Here is a 23120-nt window from a genome sequence, read left to right on the forward strand (position 1 = left end):
CAAAATTTGAAGGACCAAATCTGCTACACCACTCGTCTGATTTTAATGAAAGAGGATGGCGCTTGAGACTAATTTGTCAAGAGATACGCTTTCATTTCCCAGTAAGTTCAAACAATTCAAGCATTTCAAGTTCCTTTAAGGAACGGCACAAATTATTAAATGTGAGATTAAAAATGAAAAAGCACTGGCACCCCAGCCGAACACGAAAATGGACACTTTTTTGTGTTTTGTACATGTGATGTGGGATAATTGAGGGCTTTTCGTGTCCCTTCTGACTGGTGTGTGGTATTCCTCGTTTTGCTTGCTTCATGCTGAAATAGCTGATGTGTTGTGTGAAGCCATGATTAGGATTTTGGAGCATCGCCACTTCTCCCACTCTGCTCCCGTGCTTTCCTCTTCATCTGTTAATGACATGAAACGGGAACAGGTGGCAGCAGAGATGGTCGGCCACAAATGTTGGTGGTGATGGGGATTAGAAAGGCTAGACTCAGGCTGTAATTACACCAGGGTTGTATTTGTGCTAGCTATTAAGTCAGGATTCCTATCATCCTGGATTGAATGCTTCATTTAAATGAAAACTACACTCAAATAGAAGCATAACTTTTCCATCTTCAGAAATATCTCATATCTCATGTGCTCAAAAAAAAAAATAAAAGAAGAAGAAGAAAAAAAATCCTGTTGATCCGAGCTGCTTCCCAAATTGTACTTCTCGCTTTTTTACAGGGTATCAACTGGTACCACTGGAAAGGCCACGAGTTCTCCATTCCCTTTGTGGAGATGAAAATGAGGCCGTTCAATTTCCGCAGCATCAGCAGCAAGAGGAGGCGGTCTGCCCCTGTATAGATGAATCGCCACGATCCAGCCCAGAGTCATGGATAAATGGAGTTCGGATGTTGAGTTTTTGCTATTCGCGCGCCTCACTGACAGGAGCAGCAGGCTGGGATGTGACCGCGGCAGGGCAACGTTAGTGAGGCTCAAAGAAGAAGCAGAATATGACAAAAATCTACTAATATTTTATTAAAACGTTAACAAGAAGATGTTATTAACACGGATGTAATCATAAAATAGCAGAGAGGCTCGAGCAACGTCCGAACTCTGTTGATCTCTCCACCTGCCCAGCTTTAGCTGTCCTACCCTGCTGTACTTCTGCCCAGAAGTTAGAAGACACTGTATGTAATTTATTAAATACTTTGAATGAAAATGGTTCTGTTTGCTGTATAAAACAAACAAAAAGACAAAACAAGAGGAAAGGCAAACCAGGAAGCTTTGTTTTTTTTTCTTTTAATCCGTGATTTGTCTTTCCCTAGGATGTGCTCAGAAACGCCCTCAGGAGTGAGAGCTAGCATTATTTTAACCGTTACAAAATAACACTTTTAACTAAAAGAAAAAACAAAAAAAACCTGTATATGCCCTTAAAACCCTCTGTAAAATATATATCTATTTTTATACCTGATATTGTGACAAAGTCCATTTATTTGATGCCTTGGTTTTTGACCCTATATTAAAATTAATATTAATTTTCTGGATAATTAGCATTAAAAAGCAAAACATTCACAAAGCAGTGCACCAGCAGCAGCTTCATAACCATCTACTTTATTTTTTTCATTATCTTATGGATTTTAAAGCAGAATAAAACTGTTCTAATTATCATTATTATCGTTATTATTATTATTATTATTACTCCTACTGGTGGCCACGCTGAGACAGTATTTGCACTGTGAGTGGGAACACAGCAAAGCTATTGTTGGTCATTCACTTCATTTCTTCGGTGGCTAATGGGCATTCGATTTTTCGAGCTCGTCTTCTTGGCCAAAAATAACAATCTCTTAATTGCTTTTTGACCCCTGCTAAAGATGCTCTGATTGCTTGCAGAGATGGTGCTGATAGATGCAACATTTAACCAAAGATCTGCATAATAACGGCCCGGCCTGCTGTTTGGAAAGATGCCAGTCACCAAAGTCACTGAAGCAGCTTTTCCCCCCCTGTGTTAATAAGAGTCCCACTTTTTCAGGGGCTTTTTATGGCAACTGTGTCCCCAGGCGTAATTTTATGCATTATGATCGCTAAATTCTATGCAGGGGAAAGTCAGGGGTACAGCGCACGTTTCGCCTCTCTCCCACTGCTGGCTGAAAGTGAACCTAACAAAGAAAGCAGAACAGTAGGTGGAGAGGAGCCTTTCTTCTGTGCTCTTCTTTTACTCGCTTCACAATTTAAGCTCCCCGGTGAAACAACAAAATCAGCAAACACGGCTGAGCCTGTATTCCTTTTTAGCTGGGCGGGTGTAATCTGCAGCGTGCCCACCAAACATTTTGCTTTAATTCACCGCTCACGGAGTCGCACAAAGTGTTGGGAGCCAGTTGGTTTTCTTGAAGTTGTTTTCTTGGAGTTTCCTGGCTCCTTTGCGGGGGTTGGGGGAATGCTGTCTGCGGAGTCGGAAGATGAACCACACAGCAGTCCACGGAAATCGATGTCACCATCACTGCAAGCGACATTCGGTCTCACGATTGATAATCTGATTCTGTCTTTTTCAATTTTTGATCAGCTGGAAAGTGAACTTTTCTTTATTTCTTCACTTTTCTCACAGGAGTGAGCAAGCGACTTTGGCTCCTATTACGACTTTGTATATTTGTCTTTATTGTTTCCCCATTTAGACTTTAAAATATTAGTAACTCTCCCCTCTATGAACTACTAACAATATACTCATGTAGATATAGAGCTGAAAACAGCTTTTGATGTGTTCCCCCTTTAGATGCAAACTAATTCAACAAGCCCTTTTGAACATCTCCATTTTAAGTGCTGTATTTTTAACCAGTGTTGTGCTGAAGGCTGGAGGGAGACTTGTGCATGTGGACTAAAATGCAATCAAGAGCCTGACAGTAAAAACCATATGTCCTAAGGATGCGTTGCAATCTGATTTGTAGTCACGTTTCTTTGTCGATCTGGGTAAAAGGTGCTCCTGAAGTTTGTTAGGTAGAAGATATAGATCACTTTGATTATCAGCCTCCAAGTCAGGTGATCACATGATCTCTCCTGAGTCTGATTTATGTTTCAGTGTCTAAGTAACTGCTTCAGTCCATCTCCTGTAGTGATTTATAATAGAATAGAGAATTATCTGTACTTATTTCATTAACTAATTAGATGAAGTTTGCCTCATTGGGTTTTGTGTAAGAGGAACAAAGGTCGGGAAGCTTTGCAGAAAAGGAACAGAATGTCATTTGCATTGTGATGAATACCTCTCACTGCGGATTATAAGGTGCTCTTAAAGAAAGCTAACGTTATATTTCCATTGATTTTGATTTTTTTTCTATTTTGCAATAATCCTTCAACCGTTAATAACTTCACAGAACGAGCATTTTGTTTAATGTCATCCACAGATCCACATCCATTCTTCTTCTTTGCATTTACATAAGAAAACAAATTCAATGAAATTCTACAGAAAAACAGGTGAAAACCTGAAATATTTTCTTGATATTATTTCCTTCTCTCATTACCTGAGATCAAGTTGTGTTGGTATTTTTTTTTCCACATTTGGTCTATATTCTGTGTTTTATAAAATCTTTTCCACTTATTGCACAGCATCCGGTTCAAAAAGTACATTTTATCCCCATTGCTTAAACTTAAGACTCGTACTGAACTTCTTACAAGTTACGATACCACCTTTAACCAATGTTATTACGATTATATGACCTTTTTATGCTACTGATATACTGACAGCATAATAATTAGGGCCAAGCCAAATGACATCACAAATCATACACTTCTCTTTTTTTTTCTCCTGGTAATCATTTACATTGAGTTAGCTAAAACGTTGGTGATGTTCTCTGTAGACACAATAGGACAATATTGACCTTGTGTCCATATATTGTATAATTACCCAGTAATGTATTTATCTCGACTGGCCCACTCACTTGAGAGGATATCTGCTCCCTTTATTTATTTCACTGCTATTTATTTTCCTGTTTCTTTGTGACTGATGTGACACAAAAACAACAAAAAAAGAAAATGCTTTTATTTATTGGGTTTGTGTTCACAGATTACTTAACTGATATTGCCACCGTGGTTGGTAATAACTCTTATATAGGCAGATAATGTAACTGCATTCATTTGACAAATCTTGCCATGGAAATGTAAATGTTGATAAAATGTGATCTTGACTGTTTGAAACGCTCATGTAAGCTGAAACTAGGAATTATTGTTGGATAACCTTGGATATTACTGTCAAATTTAGCTCTAGTTTGACTTAAACATGTACTATATAGTTCCTTTTTTAATACATTTTCTACATATTAATAAAATATTCAAATAGTCTGAATCGGTGTCTGACTCTCCTTTTTGTTTCGTGAGCGCTGACTGCAAGCTGTTACATAAATTTGATGGTACAATGAACTGCTCACGGGGTCTTTAACTTGCTTGGAGGTATTTGCTTAATAGACACTTATTTTTGAGTCACATTTTATATTAAACAAATGGGATTATGGTTACTGTGAAAATCCTTCTCCATTTTGCTCCAATGAAATAACAGCATGGAGAACCAACTCCATGTCCTAAACTTATCAAAGTCTCTCCACCTCTAATTGGAGGCCATTAAAAACTGAACTGAAATGCAACTTCTACTCATGAGTAGTGGCAGAGGCAGTAATAACAGTCTGCCAGTGTGGTTTGGCTACAAGACCTCTAATTTATTTTCAAACAGAGAGACAAAACAGGCCTAACCTAAAACAATCCAACCAATGCAATATTACAGGTAGGCACAGAAGAACAATAACACGTTAATTTTAAATTTTAATCATCTACAAAGAGGAGGATTTTTTTTAGTACTGGTGCAATTTTAAGTGAAATTGTTTAAAAAACAACCACGGGAATGGGATTATCAGAGCAGGAGGTGGATTATGTTTAAATTTAGTAGTTTAACCTTCCAGGAATACACTGTATAACGTCTGCTCTGTAAGGTTAGCTTAGAAAAAAAGAGGAGAATCAGCTGTTGTCTACAGTTTAGTCTTTTTACTAATTGTAGACAAAAGTAAAATGTGTATTATTTTACTCAATACGTGAACATTTGCAGTACACACTTGCTTCTTCCACAGGAATTAAGAGGCAGCCAGGTGCTAGAAATCAACTGCACTTGATTAACTGATCATTAGCAAGTGTCAACACCTCTATGAAAGCGGAACTTTAGCTGGTGTGGAGCCCAGCAAAGTTGCCCCAAGGTCAGACTGTGCAATGCTGAGAGAGAATGGGAAAAAAAACAGATCTACATGTCAGACTCTACTCTAGGCCACAGTTAGCATGTTAGATGTTAAAGTTCATGACAGTATAATTAGAACAAGACTGAACAAGTGTGGCTTTTTCAAAGAGTTGCCAGAAGACCGTGTCTGCTCTCTAAAACGAACATGGTAGCACAGCTTAGGTTTGTAAAGTTGCATTTCAACAAATTAAAAGACTTCTGGGACAATGTACATTGGAGAGACAAGACCAAAGTTGAGATGTTTGGACATAATGTACAGCGTCACATATGCAAAAACCAAACACAGCATATCAACACAAACGCATCATACCAAGTGTCAAATACGATGGTGGAGGGTTGATCATTTGGGCTTGTTTTGAAGCCACAAGACCTGGGAATCTTACGCTCACCGAGTCAACCATCTGTCTACCAAAGTGTGCTAGAGTCGAATGTGAGACCATGTGAGTCCAACAACTAAAGTTTTGCAGAAATTGAGTCATGCAACAGGACAATGATCGCAATCACAGCAGAAAATTTACAACAGAATGGCTCAAAGAAAAGAATCAAGGATTCTCAATGACCCAGTCAAAGTCCAGACTTCAATCTCATTGAAATGATGTGGTAGGAGAGAGATGTGCAAAAAATGAATGTAATACTCAGTGAAATAAAGCAACACTACCCAGAAGAGTGGGCCAAGATTCCTCAACAATGATGATGAGAGACTGAGAAAGTCACAGTGAAAAGGATTACTTCAAGGTATTGCTGCTAAAGGTGGCTCTACAGGCTTTTGGATCACGAGGTGGACTTATTCACGAGATTGCATGGAGTCTGTTTAAAAAAATTCTCAAATAACTGCATGTTTAGTCCAATATGGCAGAACAATGGAGGAGGACTCTAAATGTTTTTTCTGCCAATCTGACTTGGATGCAGCACCTAATGTATGTCTCCTAAAGGTAGCATCATGTCCTTAGCTGTAAATGTAGGCTTAATAAAGACCATTTTCTTAATAACCAGGTCCATTTAAAGACTATGCAACGACTAGCATGAATCCTAAATCAAACAACTATGAGCCTGCAGAAAAAAAATATGTGCAACCACAACTATACCCATGTATTATTGTTTTTATTATCATTATTATAATGCACAGCTACAATACTCGCAAATCTTCAGTTCAGCAGTTTTAAGATTCATTGTTTGATTTCAGCATGTTCTAATTATCCAATAATAATCCATTCAAGTGTTTGGTCAGCAAAAAACAACTTTGGTAAGTAATGAGCTTGTGTGAAGTTTGTGAATATATTAGAGTCAAGCACAAATAAATGAGCAACAAAGACTTTGCCAGTGGAATAAAGGTCAGTGAGACAAGCTAATCTGTTCAGTCTTTAGCAGAACAAAACATGTCACATGCACAACTGGATCATTAAAGTAATCCTCGCAATTCGACAGGGTTCTCCGGTCATGTGGAACTGATATGTGTAATCGGGTGACATTTTCTTCATAATCCACGCAACATTCAGAAAGCAACAAGGAGACACTGTGCCAAACGTATCCTTTAACTAATGACAGAGCTCAAGCTAGAGGCTCTCATTTCAAAGTGGGCTTGGGGCTAATTTCCTGGTACATTCAAGGTTAACTGTGTCTTTTTATTTATGAAAGGGGTTCAGTTCTTACAAGGTTAGATTGCCATGGCAATTTATGTTGAGACCTAACCTGGACTGGAGCAGGTTAGGCTCGAGATTAGAGAGCAACAAGTGTAAAATAACTGGCTGCCACCCAATCAGCTCACCAGGTACGTCCATGGTACGGAGTTATTTCTTGGTAAGATCAGACACTTTTTAAATTGGTTCCTCCAACTCTTCGGTCAATGGACTTGGACATTTGATTCATCCAGTCTTCACCTCCAGCAGTATTTCAACTCATTTTCCATTAAATCATCACCAGCATGGTAGTGTAGCCTGTGGGCAACCCAAATCTAAATCTCATGGGTGACTCTTGTTTTTGAATTCCCAGTAACCTCTTGTTTCCTGTGCCTCAGGTTTAGTTCCTCCACTCACATGTGCTTATTGCTTTGCTCAGCTCTTCCACACTGATTGAGGATTAAGCCAGTGTGCCCTGCTCCCTGCTCTGCATCGTTTTTCTCATTGGGATCCCCTTATATCCAACCAGCATGTCACCCTCTTGCTGCTGGCTAAAATGCTGTTCTGCAGCCAAAGTCATACAGGCTACTTCATGCTTGTAGCCACTCACAAACACATGCCAACTTCCACTAAACCAAAACTAAGATCTCAGCTACTGCATGGCAACTGCAAAATATGGCTTGTACAGCTCAGCCCATATAATTGGACACTGGCCCTTTTTGTTTAAGGTATTCAAATGAGTTATGAAATAAAAACATTCAAATCCAGGCATTCAAAGATAGTTGTATACAAATTATAATCCACATTATTTAGGAATTACAGAGGATTAACTTTGGATCTTTTTCATGGCAAATACATTTGAAAAATGGCGACCAGTTTGCAAACAGCATCGTTTGGACCAGCAGGTGGGGACATTTTCTTTCTTCTTTCAACTCTTTTGTTGTTTATTATAATATTTAAAAATATGAGAGTGTGTTACCAAGGCAGCAAAGGCTATATCTCACAAAAGTATAGCATATATCTGCACGTTGTATATATTTATAATGCAATATTCGACATTGTCAAACAACACCGCACATGACACTTTGAGCTGAACCTGCCGAGGCTGCAAAAATGATGAAATAAAATTTCCAGGCTAGATTAGATCTGTTCTGATGTCAGAACCAATTAGGAGAAGTATGTCTAATCTTGATCTTGCTTTAACAGAAAGCATTGGAGATATGAAGCAACTTAGTGTATATTAGCTTACTCATTCATTTTGCAAGATTAAGCTGGGGGATACAGTTATTATGTTGGGCTGGTGCAGAATTACTAAGCATCACATGCTACACTGGTTTATGGACACAGATTTGGGAGTCACACAAAAAATCCTGATTTGAGCCAACACTTCAGGAGTCTTCTTTATGTCTAAGCTTTTACTGAGAATGATGTTTTCATCTGATTTCTTAACACAAGGTCCTTTTCACGAAGCTAGTGTTGTGAAAAAGCATTTGCAATTTTTTTTGTATATTTGCCGCATTTAAATGTTCCTCCAAATCCAAACTGATTTGTTTGATGAATGATTGAAAACAAATGATTAACCAATTTTAGTTTTGGAAAGCTGAGTTCAGTTCACCCCCAGGCCTGAGTACTACTAAACCTATTGAACCAAGAAATGATTTATGTCGAACTTGTCTGGCAAAGAGAGGTAGGCTAAAATGTCTCAAAAGAATCCAGCAGAGAAACAAATTCATTGGCATCTATAAGTCTGGAAAAGGTTACAAAAGCATTTTTTAAGGATTTGGGACTTCAGTGAACAACAATGAGAGCCATTATCCACAAATGGAGCAAACTTGGAACAGTGGTGAATTTTTCCAGTAGTCGTCCACTCAAAACGACTCCAAGAGGGCATCAATGATTCATCCACAAGGACACCAAACAACCCAGAACTACAATATTACCATATTGTACAATTTTCTAGAGAAAACTTCAACAATCAAGTGACTGCTGAGGAGCAAGCACTTTGTGATGGTGGGAAGGAAAAACTCTCTTTTAACTGGAAGCACCAGGAAACTTTTTTTTTTTTTAATTTACAAAAACCTTTAAAAACTGACCTTAAATGTAAAAAATACAAAAAATGTAATTAAATATTGGTTTGGTCTGTATACTCAAAACAAATGTACCAAAACAACAAAAACCCCAAACAACCCAAAACTGAGCATAGAAATTAGACACATACAAATAAACATATTTACAATATATAACAACACTGATCTCTGCTATTTAACCATAAATCATTGTCTATGTTACTGGTTTAAGTTACCTTTTCCCAAGAGATGCACCTAAACCTTAGATACAAAACACTCACAAGTGTTAATGAACCATGCAAACATACAATAACAATGCATACTGTATATGAAGATAGCATACACTCAGTCTGAAAGTAAAAGAGAGAGTTTACTTACTATTGTTTTGTTTTAGTCTTGCAGTAAAGGAGAGCAGCAAGAAACAACACAGATGTCTTTGTTGAGGACCTACACAAGCAATCCCGTTTCCATACACTTCCATGTTAAAGAGACCAACTTATTAGCTGAAAGAAACATTTACAACATGGTTCATGAATAGTTTTGTTTTCTGGAAAGTATCCCCTTTCACCGAAACTGTACAGTTGGTACATTTTATTTTTAAATAGTTAATTTATTTGGACAGAGTACTGGTGAGACTTAAAGTAGGGTGCATGGCTGCTGTGATGGATAGAATTGCTGAAACAGGCCACTACAGCTCACCGCTCTTTCCTCACCATCGCTAATTGGAGTCCCTGAACAGGACCTCTTGACCATGTTTGCGGTCTTGATGGTTTTTGGAGCATTTTAATTGAATTATTTAACCAATAAAATTGCTTTTTGTGTGGCCTGAGTGAAATGTTAGTGATTTATGCTGTTACTGCAGTAAATATGAGATATGTGCCTTTGCACCCATACAATTTATGGATGTAGCTTGCTAGCTAGCTAACTTAACTTCTAAATTAGCTGACATTATTACGTCTGCCCCCAAAACGCAACATAGCAGCAGCCAAAATGGCACCTTCAGGCAGAGATATTATAAAAAGGCTTTTTGTATTGTACTGCAATGCATTACTGTACTGACTAAAACCCAAGTATCAGGTTCAGTACTACTCATTTCCTTCCAGTGAAATATATTCACAATAACTACTTTGGCTTAATTAGCCAGTAAAGCCAATTTAACCCTTTCTGGTGGCAGGACCATTTTACAAGCACTATTTTACTGACCGCGTTGCGTTACTGTTTGTGCTAGAGACAAAACTCAATGGTTTCTAAAAGAAGAGAACACATACTTTATGGGGGATATTCAGTTTATCACAGTAACACAAAGTATTCACAAAGCAGTACCATCTGAACACAGAAAAATCAGCTCTGCCTACATTTTACCATGTGAGCTTCACATTTCTATAACTCTTTAACCATTTTAGACTAGAGAAAAAATCCAAATTGTTCCTGAAAGATGAGAATTATTTTGTAATTTAACAGCCAAAATGACAAATTACGAAAAGTCCAGTGATCCTGTATGATACTATGATAAAAGGTTAATGAAGCCCTACTGCTTTGGTAGCAACTTAGCTACAGCTAATACTTTCCACTAGGTTCCACTAATTTAGCTAAGTCAAAGAGTGGTTTTACACTGTAACACACACACAAACAAACACAAACATTTCCTTTTCTGTATAAAGGGAAATAAATGAAGGAACATGTCTGATGGCACTTGTAAGAAGACAGTAGATTATGATTATCCCATGCGCTGCACATCTCAATCTTCCTCAAATGCTTACTGTGCATGTCTGTGCTAATCTTAGCTATAGACTCACACTTCCCTATTTTCATGAAGGAAACGGAACTCTTTTTTTTAATTTGAAAAGGCTTTAAAAACCATTCATGTTTAATGTCTGTTGTCACTGTAACTCTTGCACTTAAAAATAGCTCTGTTTTAATCTGCTTCATTTGCATGCTGCCATTTTTGTGTTATGATTTTGTACTCTGTATTTCATATGGATACTGTGCATCTTATTGTCATAAAAATATAATATTAATCTTAATTTTAGACAGTTTCCTTAGATACAGTGGATAATGTATCTACTATGACATCGCCCACTGGCTTATGAAGTCCCATTTTGAAGCCTGCTGTCAAAATTTTGGCTGCAAAAACCTGGGTATGATAAAGGGGGGCAGGTCTGACTGCAAAAACACATAATCATTGCCTAACGAGCTGACTGACAGGTCATTAGCCAATGAGCCAGAAGTTTCATACCACAGATAATCCTTCATTTTGAAACATGGTATGACCAAGATTTACAAAACAAACTTGATTTTTTATACAACCGATGACCTCGAAATTAGTAACTGAGAACATAAAATTATGATAAAAGTGTTTATAGATGTCAAGTCAGAGGGATGTTTTCCCACAGAGTTCTATAATCCTGGAAGTTTAATTGTAACTACCACTATCGCCATCTGGCGGCCTTGAGTAGAATGCAGATTTGAGGCACGTCGTCAGAAACCACGTCCACGTTTTATACTATCTGGAATCATAACTAATGAACCATTAGTCATGACTAATCAAAATATTTTCCTTTGTTTGTTTGTTTGCTTTGTTAATTGTAAATGCTCACATGAAAAAGTATTGAGAAAGTTTGTTTTTACATTAAATCAAATACCAAAAAAGCACAAATGTGTGGAATAAGATGCTCTGCTGCACTGTGACAACAACAGTGGGGAAAAAATATGAGGCTTTCTGTATGCAAAGTACGATGAAAAAAAAAAGCTACTACAACTCAGTTTAGAACTAAAATGCCATCGGCATTTGTGCATTGCAAGTATTGTTACATTATTTTGCAAACCCAATTATTTTAATTCATTTATTTCCACCCCAGGGCCACTGGTGTTTAAAATAACTTTATTACATTTATATATCTAAACAGAAATAGCAGCATGTTTATTATCTAGAACTCCCAGGTGGAACAGCATGACTTCTTAGGGCTCATTGTGTGAAAATAAGGGATAAACTCAGAGGAAGTTGTAACAGTTTTGTTAGAAATGAGGTTGTGACTAAACCTCGGTTCAGTCATGTGCCAGTCCAGATAAAAAGAATTACTAATCATACAGACAGAGGGGTGCTACAGTGCACCAACCTGGAGATTATTTAAAACTAAACACAGAATTTAAACATTAATGAAGTCAGGTAAACATCATAATCTTATGTGGAGCAGCAACACTGTGCTTTTTAATTAAATTATGCATTCACTAGCCATTACACTGGACATATAGTGGTTGTTAGTTAAAGAGCACAACTGATGAAGCCTTTTTAAAGCCCAGCAGGCTCAAACTGCTACACTAGGATGTGTTTGCCCCGACACAGTTCCATCCATAAGATGATTTGTTGACTCCAGAAGGTCAGCTCACTAACTCAGCTAAATCCCAGTGTCTTCTTTCTCTGCTTTGTGGATGTTTGGGTGCATTCCTGCTAAGTCCAGCTTATAAAAAAATCGACAGAGTCCCCTCTACAAAAGTGCCAGGGGGCTTTGTTGTAAAGTCTTGTGAAGACTTTGTGAGTTTACAAAGCAATGTTTTCACATGGAAAACTAATTAAGCTCTAATCAGGCAATTCAGATCCAAAGATATATCATATGATATTGCTGTCTGAAAAAAGAAATAATAATGAAAAGATACAATCAGTTACTACATAGAAAATTTACTTTGAGACATAGAAGTTCAAGTTTTCAAGTTTAAACAACAAGCCACAAATTTCATAAAAAACAAAAAAATGCAGCTACATGACTTCAGTGTTTGGTGAAAGGAACGGCAGACATGCATTTTTTCGTGTGAGCCATCATCTTCTTCCTCCCTCCTCATGCTGTTTCTGCCCTCACTCATCTTATCCTCGTCCCATCCATCCAGTAATGTCTCCACATCTCTCCACAGGATTGAATGCAGATGGCTTGAAGCTGATGAAAAGCGGCGTTGTGAGGCATCCCGAGTCTCCCGTGCGCTCCTGGAGTCTCTTTACATCTCACTGAACTCATACAGCTAACAGGCCCTGGCAGGCATCTGAATAAGAAGGAGGTGCAATCCAGCTCTCCCAGTTAGACTCTCTCTGTGATAGCATTGTAAACACTGGGGCTTAATTGGGCATGCGGCTGGTGAACAGCTTGATTTTCATCATGCTTTTATTGGCGCTCCATGAGTTGGGATGGGGGAGCATGAGCAGGGCCTCACATACATCACAAGTGCAGTGGAAGGCATGAAGACTGGTCTGTGCAGCCTCAGCAAGTTGAATGTGAGGTAAGATCTGGCTGTGCTGGTCACAGTCTCATTCTTTTTTCCATTAGCTTTTGTGTGTGATGCTCCAGTTTTTTTAAATTGGAAAATATAAAAAATGAAAATGGGAAAAGCTCCTATTATTCAAGAGGACTGTCTGACCCTCATTAGGGCTTTCAGCACACTTGGACACTTGCAGCTAATTAATGAATGCATTAATTGAAGGTTTGACGCCTGAGTACTTTTTCGTAAGACTATTTTTTTTCCTGTAGTGATTGACCAGGTATGACCGGCACTTTTTCATCTTTAAAATTTAGTCCAAAGCATTTACTGTCTGCAGCTGCTAAGCTAAGTTTTAACCATCATCCCTCTGGACATGGCTGACCTGCAAAAGTAGATATGAGTTGACGTGATTCTTATGGTGCGGTTATTCCGGGTAAAACATTAGAACTGACAGCTGAGCTCCCGGAGAAGATTTAAGTGAAGAGTAAACCAAGAGAAAATGATTTTTTTTTAAATGATTCTTTAAGGATAAGGCACGCACTTTCTTTGTTCTAGTTTTGATTTCATTCATTCCATTAAGGACTGTTACCATCCTCCCCCTGCCTCCCCTCCTTTCCTATGAGGTTGTTGTATTTGATATATAATTTAAATCAGTGGTCTCTAGTCCTTTTCAGCGTACCCCTGACAGCCATATCAGATGAGCTTGTGTAAGCCTTTATCATACCCCCACAGACAGATTGAATTTTTGGAAAGGCTTGTAGAGTAGTATTTATCTGCAGAGAAAACATAGCTGCATGCAAATTCATGTAAAGCATGGTCACTCATATTGTTGATATTAAAGCTTTACGTTTTGTTTTTTAAACTACCATTTTGGAGTTTCAGAAGCAGGACACTGCAATAATTTACAGTGGGACTTTTTTTTTTTTGTTCCCACTTAGTTCTTATGCAGTCTTAATGAGCTCACTTTGACCCAGGCAGAACACCAAAGTAAACATACCCTATACTTAAGATAAGTATTATACCAGTTTTTGGTCCTGATTGCATATCAGAGCCCAACTTTCACATAGCTGCAGTAAGGTTTGAAAGCCCATTACTGTGAATAAGAGAATAAGTGAAGATGAATTGTCAAGCACGGGGTGATCGATCATGCTTTGGGCTTGTGCTGCAGCCATTCTCAAGTGAAGTTGGAAAGGAAATAATGGGTTCAATCCAATCCCTGAAAGTTCTATAACAAGTATTACGGCATCTATCAGAGAAAAAAAGGGGGGAAAAGCTGTAGATAAAAAGTGAATGGTGTCTACCAAGAAAAACAGGTTGTCTGGCATTATGAACATCTGCGTGGACTCAGGAGACTTTAAGGAAGCTTTAATGCTTCTTAGCCCAGAGAATCACAAAGCACAATTCCAAGTCCGAAAATCCCGGGGCTTCTGAAGCGCTTAGCCAGGAATTTGATGACTGAGAGACTGAGGCAATATATACAAAAGGTAATGAGGGAAGAGGAAACAACTAAACACAACTGAAGACAATCAAGGAATGAGTGAAGGCAGGGATAGGAAGTGAAACTAGACAAGATTCAAAAGCTAAAAGCACTTACAAAATAAAACATGAATTAAGGCGAGTAAATGGGGAAACAAGATAAACTTGACAAAGAGGAACACTGAAGGTGAGGCACATAGTTTAGAGTGGAATGAAACACAAAAGGGAAGTAACTAAAAACAGCCTGAAAGCCACAGTAACTACTGAGAACAGAAGATTAAGATAACAAGATTAGAAATACAAAGAACTAAATTAAAGCAAGGAAAAGAAATATATATATATATATATATATATATATATATATATATGACACAGATAATACGCTCAACATATGCAAGGCTGAGCCATGACAGCTGAAGGTTTTGCCAGGCTCTCAAAGTCTGTGGCTCAGACCAAAACATCATCAAAAGTCTGTGAAGCAACCTTAGAATAGCAGTGCATAAAAGACGGCCCAAGGTCTTTTATGCACTGCTAAAAGACCTTGGGCGGAGCCTTTTATAAGGACAAATGGTCAAAAAGCCAACAAACAAGAAGTGAAAGACTCTTACATGCTACAAAAAGCCTTTACAAGCTGTGATATTTGCCAGAGGGTGTATTACTAAGTACTCCAAGGTGTCCGGAGTTCTGTGTTGGGTTTTCTGTTCTGTTACTTTCTATATTACTGTGTTTTATGTGAAAAAATAGTAAAGAAATCTGTCATAGTTGACTTTATGGCTTTCGGAAATCAGCTAAACAAGATACATTGGATGTGGGGATGTGGGTATCCAAACATTACATGGAGGACAGTGAGACTTTCCATTTCCTGTTGCTTGTTTTTGCAAGATTAAGGTCTAACATTTAAAATATATGGCCTAAACTGAAGACCAAAGGCGTTTCGCTAAAAATACTTGGCTTGTGACCTGCTTTATAAAAAGCCATTTCCTCCAAGGCTAATTTCCTAATAAATCTATTAAAAGATAAAAAGTGAAGAAAAAATTAGAGATGGACCGATCCGATATTACGTATCGGTATCGGTCCGATACTGACCTAAATTACTGGATCGGATATCGGAGAGAAATAAAAAATGTAATCCGATCCATTAAATATCAAAAAAGCACCTCACAAAACTTGCGACACGGCGTAACTCGGCTCATAACCGTAGCACGTCGGAGCAGTGTGGTCACGTGATAGAGCGGTTGTGTGTAGGGGAGACCGGGGATAGTTGTAACGTGGGTCAGTTGTAACACTTCCAATTTCTCCAATCAGGGCTAAGTTTCAAATGATGTGACTCATCCTGTGCATGCCCAATTCAGTTCTGCTATCACATGTGAAAAATCAGCACATTTTGTCAAACACAGACAATTTAACACGAAAAAAAGTAATTTGTATGCCAAAAAGTAAGTTTTTCTACTTTATTTTAATTTCTAATAGCATTATCTGCTTTGCAGTTAAACTCATCAAACTTAAATTATGTTATTTGTATGCCTATGGGGATGTATTCTGTGTAGGTCTTTAGTGCTAATGTTTTAGTCGTTGGCTGTAATGTTAGCTAGTTCATGGCTATAGGAGTCTGGGTCAGTTGTAACAGCAACAGTCTGGGTTAGTTGTAACAATAATGTATGTTACAACTTACCACACTATTACTTTAACTTATATTACACAAGTTGGGGCAACGACATCAGCAGAGAGAGGTTCACTGGTCGCTTTTGTATATGCGGTTAATGCCATAGGCAACACAATTCCTCCACTGTTTGTGTTCCCACACATACATTATGTAGACCACTGTGTCAGAGATGGACCAGTAGGAAGTATTGGTAGTGGAAATAAATCAGGATGGGTGCAAGAAACAGATTTCCTCATCTTTCTGAAGCACTTTGCAAACCACACCAAGAAAAGCCATGATAAAAAGTAATGGAATTGCGATGCTGGTGAACAACTACATTTTTTCAGCTTCATTGTTATGTTCAAAATTGGTGCAAGAGTTGTAGGTTATAATGCCCACTGAGCCAATGAGGCCAAACTCAAGGAAAACCAACCAAAATTAATGAAATATTCAGTTGCAGAAAATTCCATAATTTGTCTTTTTTGGGGGGTTGGCATATGTTCAAAAGCTAGATTTCTGCATTTTGTCACACACACACACACACACAGTTACATAAATGGCTCTAAGTGCATTCATGTGTTGAATAAACAAAGATTACATGTTAATGTTTTGTTAGTACCCTTATTTCATTGTGTTACATTTCACCCCAGGATATGTTACAACTAACCCAGACTATGGGGTTAATTGTAACATTTCACTCTTTGTGTTTGAGACCATACCATGCAATGGGTAATTGTGCTGCAGAGAAAATAGCTGCACTATTTAATAGCTGAGACATGTAAATACTTCGCATTACATTTTGAATCCACTACCTTAAAAGAGCTCCAATTTACAGACAGAAATGTGAAAAATGTTACAACTATCCCCGGTCTCCCCTATTTGTAGCCTGCTAGCAAACATTTCATCTCAGAGGAAGTTATCTCAGAGAGAAGTAAAGCAAGTGTGTAAGTTCATCTCTGAATGTTTGTAAAGCATTCCCGCGTTAAGCTTAACAACCGATATATAGAGCAACTGCCTCTTCTCTCTCTCTCCTGCTGCTACTTCAATCGTGAAACTGCTTAATGATCAGCTGATCGGCTTTTCTGTCGCGAGTCCGTCTCTCTTCTTTGTTTTTGGCCCACTTTGCACCAGAAAGAGGAAACCAGCGGCTGAACAACAGCAGCACGTTTAAGCTTGATAAGCTGTTGTTAGAATTTATTTAATATTACTTTCTACACCAGGATCCTTTTCTACGCAGCTGACAGCTGGTAACTGTGCAGGGGCGGATCTAGCAAAGTTTAGCCAGGGGGGCCGATAGGGCATGAACAGGGAAAAGGGGGCACAAAGACATACTTTTCTTTCTTATTCTCATTTAAAATGTCTAGCTTTTAATAAATAATTATCTGACTCTTACACCCAAAGTTTTAATCTGATGTAAAATCTATAGAAGTCCATTACTGTATATAGTAACTGTTAAGTCTAATATACCCTAGTAAGCTATAGTACTTTTTCCTTTGGGAAAGTACCATCTATGCAGTCTGCAATTCTGTTGAAGAAAGATGTTGAATCTTTTTCTTAAAAAATAATTTATTTCTGTGAATTTTTTTTCACCCTGCATCAAATTAAAGTTGATTACATTGATTAAGCATCATGAGGAAGAGGGTGGGGGGTGGTTCCCTATTTTCTTTTGCTGGGAGTTTGCAACCCTATTAGTTAGGTTGCTTAATATTTCTGCTAAGTACTCTTTAAAATACCAGAATAGGGAGGATGGTGTAGGTTTAACTTTATTAGATTGATCAGTGTTGCTGATCTATGAAATATTTTGGGTGCAGTGTGTTTTTTTTACATACAGGTATAACAGAATAGCTTTAGTGTTGTTGTTGTTTTTTAACTTGAGTATGAACTTATACAAAAGCAAGATATTAAAAAAACAGTTTTATTGATTAAAAAACACACTATATCGGATTCATATCGGTATCGGCAGATATCCAAATTTATGATATCGGTATCGGTATCGGACATAAAAAAGTGGTATCGTGCCATCTCTAGAAAAAATGCTCACAGAGTATCTCATTATTTAGTGTATGTCAGCTGGTGACCTGTTACAGATAGTTTATAACCAACTGGATGGATTAGCTCCACCAGCTACAACAGCAGTGTCACCAGCATATGGATACACCAGCTAATAAATTGCTAACATGTGTGTGCACATACACAAAAAAAATGCACTACCCACATGGGGAGCCACACTTGATTAACCCATATTTTGCTACTGCTTGTATTTGTTTACTTTTTGTTCTCAGAGTATGTCAGTTATCCCCCCCCCCCCCCCCCCCCCAACCCCCCCACCTTGCCTTTCTTTCCTGCAAAGACATTCTTTGCCATTTTCTTTCCATGATTTAAGGCCAAGTAGGAAATGGAGTTTGATTTTGTAGTGTGCCATCGGGGATCCTTAATGCCCCCTTCATCATTTGAACTACACAGAAGTCCTCGGGAGCCATTCAGATATGAGAGCTGAGACATGTGAAAGTGTCTCTCAGGGCCACAGTGACCCGAGGGACAAGCGCAGTAGAGAGTATGTTCTGTACTTCGTCACATCGCCTAGAGGGAGAGCAATTCTACACTGAGTAGACTTTGGATAGAGATTCTTTTTTTAGTGATTCTTGCGGAAAATGGTGGGAAAACGTGTGTTTTTGTCTGTGCGTTTATGAGATCGCTACACCTCTCACTATGTGTAGCAAATGGTAATTATGCTGTAATGGCATTTCAGTAAGGCTGTCAGTTTTACTTATTTTTTTTTTTAAAGTAAAGACTTAGGAACAAACACGGGATGCCAGGAATGCTTGGTAATAAAATCTCCCTAAAACAAAATATGATCACCATCCAACTTTCAGTTACTCAGAATGAAGCACGTGCACAATCAAAGTGATCATCACCCAAGTTAAGGACTTTACTGAGAACTTTCCATAGACTGCCTCAAGGCTAAATCGTCTTGTTTTATACCCCGCTGGGTAAACACAAGCACATGCTGATTAGCTATCAACAACAACAGAAGATGTTAAGTCATATTTACCATACCAGCATGTTTACCTTACTTACATAATGGCCTCTGAGTGATTTAGATTTAAGTCTGAATAGTTGATCAATGGTGATAACAAGACAAGAAAATTTGACCCAGTGGGGGGCATTAATGCAAGAAAAATATTCAATTACCATCACACTGATATAAACTGGGGTTGAACAGTTAAGTGCTTTTGAGTTTTAATAATAATTTAAATAAAAGTGCAGGTTCAACATTTTCTGAGTGGATTTGTTTACTGTGTCAAAATGTTTCTTTGACTACATGTTAGAAATTAAACATGTGCTTCAGGCACTCTATTATCATTTTCACTTACAGTAAACAGTTGTGAAACACTACACAGGTTCTTTCCTTTGAAACAAACAGACAAACCCGACAAACCAAACGCGCGTATGCATTTAAAAAAAAGAAAGGAAGTGTATTTATGTTTCTTTGTTATCTTATGACCACATATTGTTGCCACACAGCTTGTTTTTGTCTCAAGACTGTCCGTCAAGCTTTTCTACTTGTCAAAAAGAAGTTAAGTCTGTCTGGAAGAGATAAAGACAGTAAATGCTATGTCGCCTTAAATGGGCACTGCAAACAGTGCAGTAATGTCTTGAGCGGCCTTAGTTCTTAGGATTTTGCTTAGAAAACAGAAAAAACGTGCAGTTTTAAGAAGCATCAAAGTCAATATTCAGTATGACCACCCTTATTCTGAACTCTCTTTGAACTCTCTTAAGGTTTCTTATACTCCTTTAGTGGTCTTCAGTAATCTTTGTTCCATTTTCTGTCTATATGATTGCACATAGCTTCAGTAATGTTGGGGTTTGGTCTCTGGGAGGCCAATCCATGACTGATAGTGACTGATGTTTTTTTTCAAAAAACATTCCTATGATTCAGGTATGATGGCTGGACTAAAAATGAGACTGAAAGCCACAAACGTTGAGAGAAAAACTTTGAAAGACCTTCAGAAAGCCTGGAGAACTATTACTTCAGACCAGTTTAAAAAAATACAAAAAAGTCTGACTCCTTGGAAGCAAAACATAAAGAAATGAGGGGTGCCAGAGATGTCTGCATAAAAATAAGAAAGAATGCCTGGTATGCATCTGCAAATGACTTTCGACTGTCTTCTTCTGCGGTTTGTATTCGTCATTTACACTTAAGGTATTTGCAAGCTGTTGTCTAACACGAGTGACTTTATTTTCCCACAGTGTGTCACGCTGTTTCTTCTGTATTTGGAAATCCTGGACCAAGAAAGAAGAAGTTAGAAAGTCCCCGCTGATTATAATTAAGTGCTCTGGAAAAACACTTCCTTCACTGCAAGCTGACAGCATTACTCTGTATTTATTTATGCAGCAGAACAGGCAGAGCATTTCTTCTTCACAAGCCAAGAAAGACATGTTTAACATATTTATTCCCAAAGTAGAGCTTGTGTCACATGAGAACTATGCTTAGATTATTACATAAATAGATGTTAAAATAGCACACTGACATCATAGCTAGATTTTTGCATTTATGTGCTCTCATAAAAAAAGCCCAAAGTTTATAATGCCAACCGATCGCTATTGAAAGATGACTTTCTCTGAGAGCAAGAGGCAATTCCTTATATAGACAAAATCATTTCTTTCTGTCTTGCTCTCTGCCCGTTGTCACAGAGTTGGCCTTAGACATTTTACAGGACTGGATTATAGCTCAGGTTTTCCTCCGGGGACACTGGATTTATTAGCGGGCTATTTCTGGACACTTGTCAGATTCGTCTACAGCAACCCTTTAGCCAATTTTCATTAGCACTCCCATTCAGAAACTCTCACAGTGCACTGGATAGGGTTCATACTCATGTTTCAGTGTATGCTGGCAGAACCAGCAGGTCGTGGTGATTCGTAATGCCCTTTTGCACAGTCCACTGATTCTGTGAGGCTTTACTTAATGCTACTGGTAATGTCAAAGTCACTTTTTTTGCCATCATGATTGTATGACCAGTGATCCGACATGAGCTCAGTGGTCTTTCCCGCAATTTGTTCAGCTACAGACCTGAGTAGGATAAAGGGATATATTGTTGGAACCTTTTTCTCTGAGGTGAGCTCCGCTGCGAGCAGTTTCTATAAACCAGATGGGAGCTGCACCCTTTATAGCACAGGGTCGAGGTAGTATAAATGGAGAGTAAGATTTCCATAGAGGAAATGGGACGTATATGAGGGTCACTGCAATATAGGCTAAACATAAGGTGTCCACAGAATGAAGGAGTGAAGGAAAGAGATAATAGAGACTGGGGTTTGTAAGAACAAAACACAGTCTGTCAAGGAAATGCATATAAATCCTATATATATCTTTATAAAATAAAATAAAAAATATCCCTGACAACATATTTCTACAATATCTGCCTCTTATTTGTTCTGATACTGAAACCTGCTGTTTTTTCCATTACTTGAAAAGGCAAATTGTTACATCCGACACCTTTCAGATTGTTTCTTGTGTCGTCTCAAGGTTGAGAAGCAGATCCAACAGCACACATAAAATCTAGGTTAATACAACCCTGCAGGTTTAAAAGTGTGCCTGTGCAAAAGAGTAGATCTAAGCAAAAGAAAAGGCGGCTCCTGCGCGCAGGTGTTTGAAGCAGCAATCAAAAGCAGCAAATGGAATACACAGAGAAATCATTTTCATACAAACTACTGTAAAGAAGGATTTCCATCAAGAGAAGTGCTGCTGCACTCAGGTCATTAATCAACGCTTGCTCGAGGTGACTGGACACTGTATTGCCTCAACAGCAGCCGGGATAGAGTCTCACTGTGTAGCACTGCATGCCCTGGCAATCAGACGGCACCCTCTGTGCTGGTATGTGTGTGTGTGTGTGTGTGTGTGTGTGTGTGTGTGTGTGTGTGTGTGTGTGCCTGGTTGCTATTTGTCTGAAATGGCTCAGACAAACCTGCAGACACGGTGAGGCTTGTCTCATAAGTTTTCACATAACCATGCCTCATAGCTACAAAAGAGCCCACTTCCTTCTTCGGGCAGTCTGAAACCTGTCAGGGGGCATGATTTTTAAAAAAAGGCAGATTATCAGATGAAATCGTCCCATCTACATACACCATGAGCAGTGAATAACTATAAAAGAGCAGCGACTCATCTGGTCTCATCATGTTTCAGATAAAGGACACAGACATCTTTTGCATCTAGCTATCTATATATTTAACTTTTGGATTTCTTCCACAACTACTGCTTCTTAAGAGCGTGGTAAAAGTTAAGTTCCTTTCCTTTCTGTTCATGACCAGGCTTTGCACACATTAGACACTCTTTGAACTAATTCTCCTTATATAATGTGTGCTTATATATTTTTGCATGTATATAAACACACATCATATAATATATGAATGCACAGGACCTACAGATTGCATGTCAAAGTCCTTTAATAAAACAACCCTCTGATGAGAATAGTGAACAGTTTTCTTTAATGTCAGCTGAACCCTTTTTTTCCCTTGATTCTTACTTGAATAAAAATTGTGTTTTGCTTGACTGAACTGAAAGGGCATCGACCACAATGCCACAGGCATAAAAAGTGGGTTTCTGTGTGTGTGTGTGTGTGTGTGTGTGTGTGTGTGTGTGTGTGTGTGTGTGTGTGTGTGTGTGTGTGTGTGCACTTCACATGACCTCCTTCTTTCATATCTTTCTTGTCTTGCTCATACCTCTGTCACTGTATTTACAGCACACACAAACGTAGGCTCGTGCAGTTTTTGTTCCCCCTTTTTATTCCTGTTTTGGGGCCCACAGATGGGTGGAGCGGTGTTTGTTCAAGCAG

General features: G+C 38.3%; 1 protein-coding gene across 2 annotated transcripts in view; it reads left to right on the forward strand.

Annotated features, from left to right (window-relative positions):
• tnr (tenascin R (restrictin, janusin)) overlaps positions 1 to 4300 on the forward strand; it is a 194980-nt gene extending 190680 nt beyond the window's left edge. For both annotated transcript variants that reach the window (XM_006786514.3, XM_006786515.3), the window contains exon 31: positions 724 to 4300. In XM_006786514.3, the coding sequence (XP_006786577.2) occupies positions 724 to 843 (120 nt within the window). In that variant the 3' untranslated portion in view covers positions 844 to 4300. The remainder of the gene's footprint in view (positions 1 to 723) is intronic.
• Positions 4301 to 23120: the final 18820 nt, after the last annotated feature.

Source organism: Neolamprologus brichardi, chromosome 18 (genome assembly GCF_056152115.1).
Source record: "Neolamprologus brichardi isolate AB-2024 chromosome 18, ASM5615211v1, whole genome shotgun sequence".
Taxonomy (NCBI): domain Eukaryota; kingdom Metazoa; phylum Chordata; class Actinopteri; order Cichliformes; family Cichlidae; genus Neolamprologus; species Neolamprologus brichardi.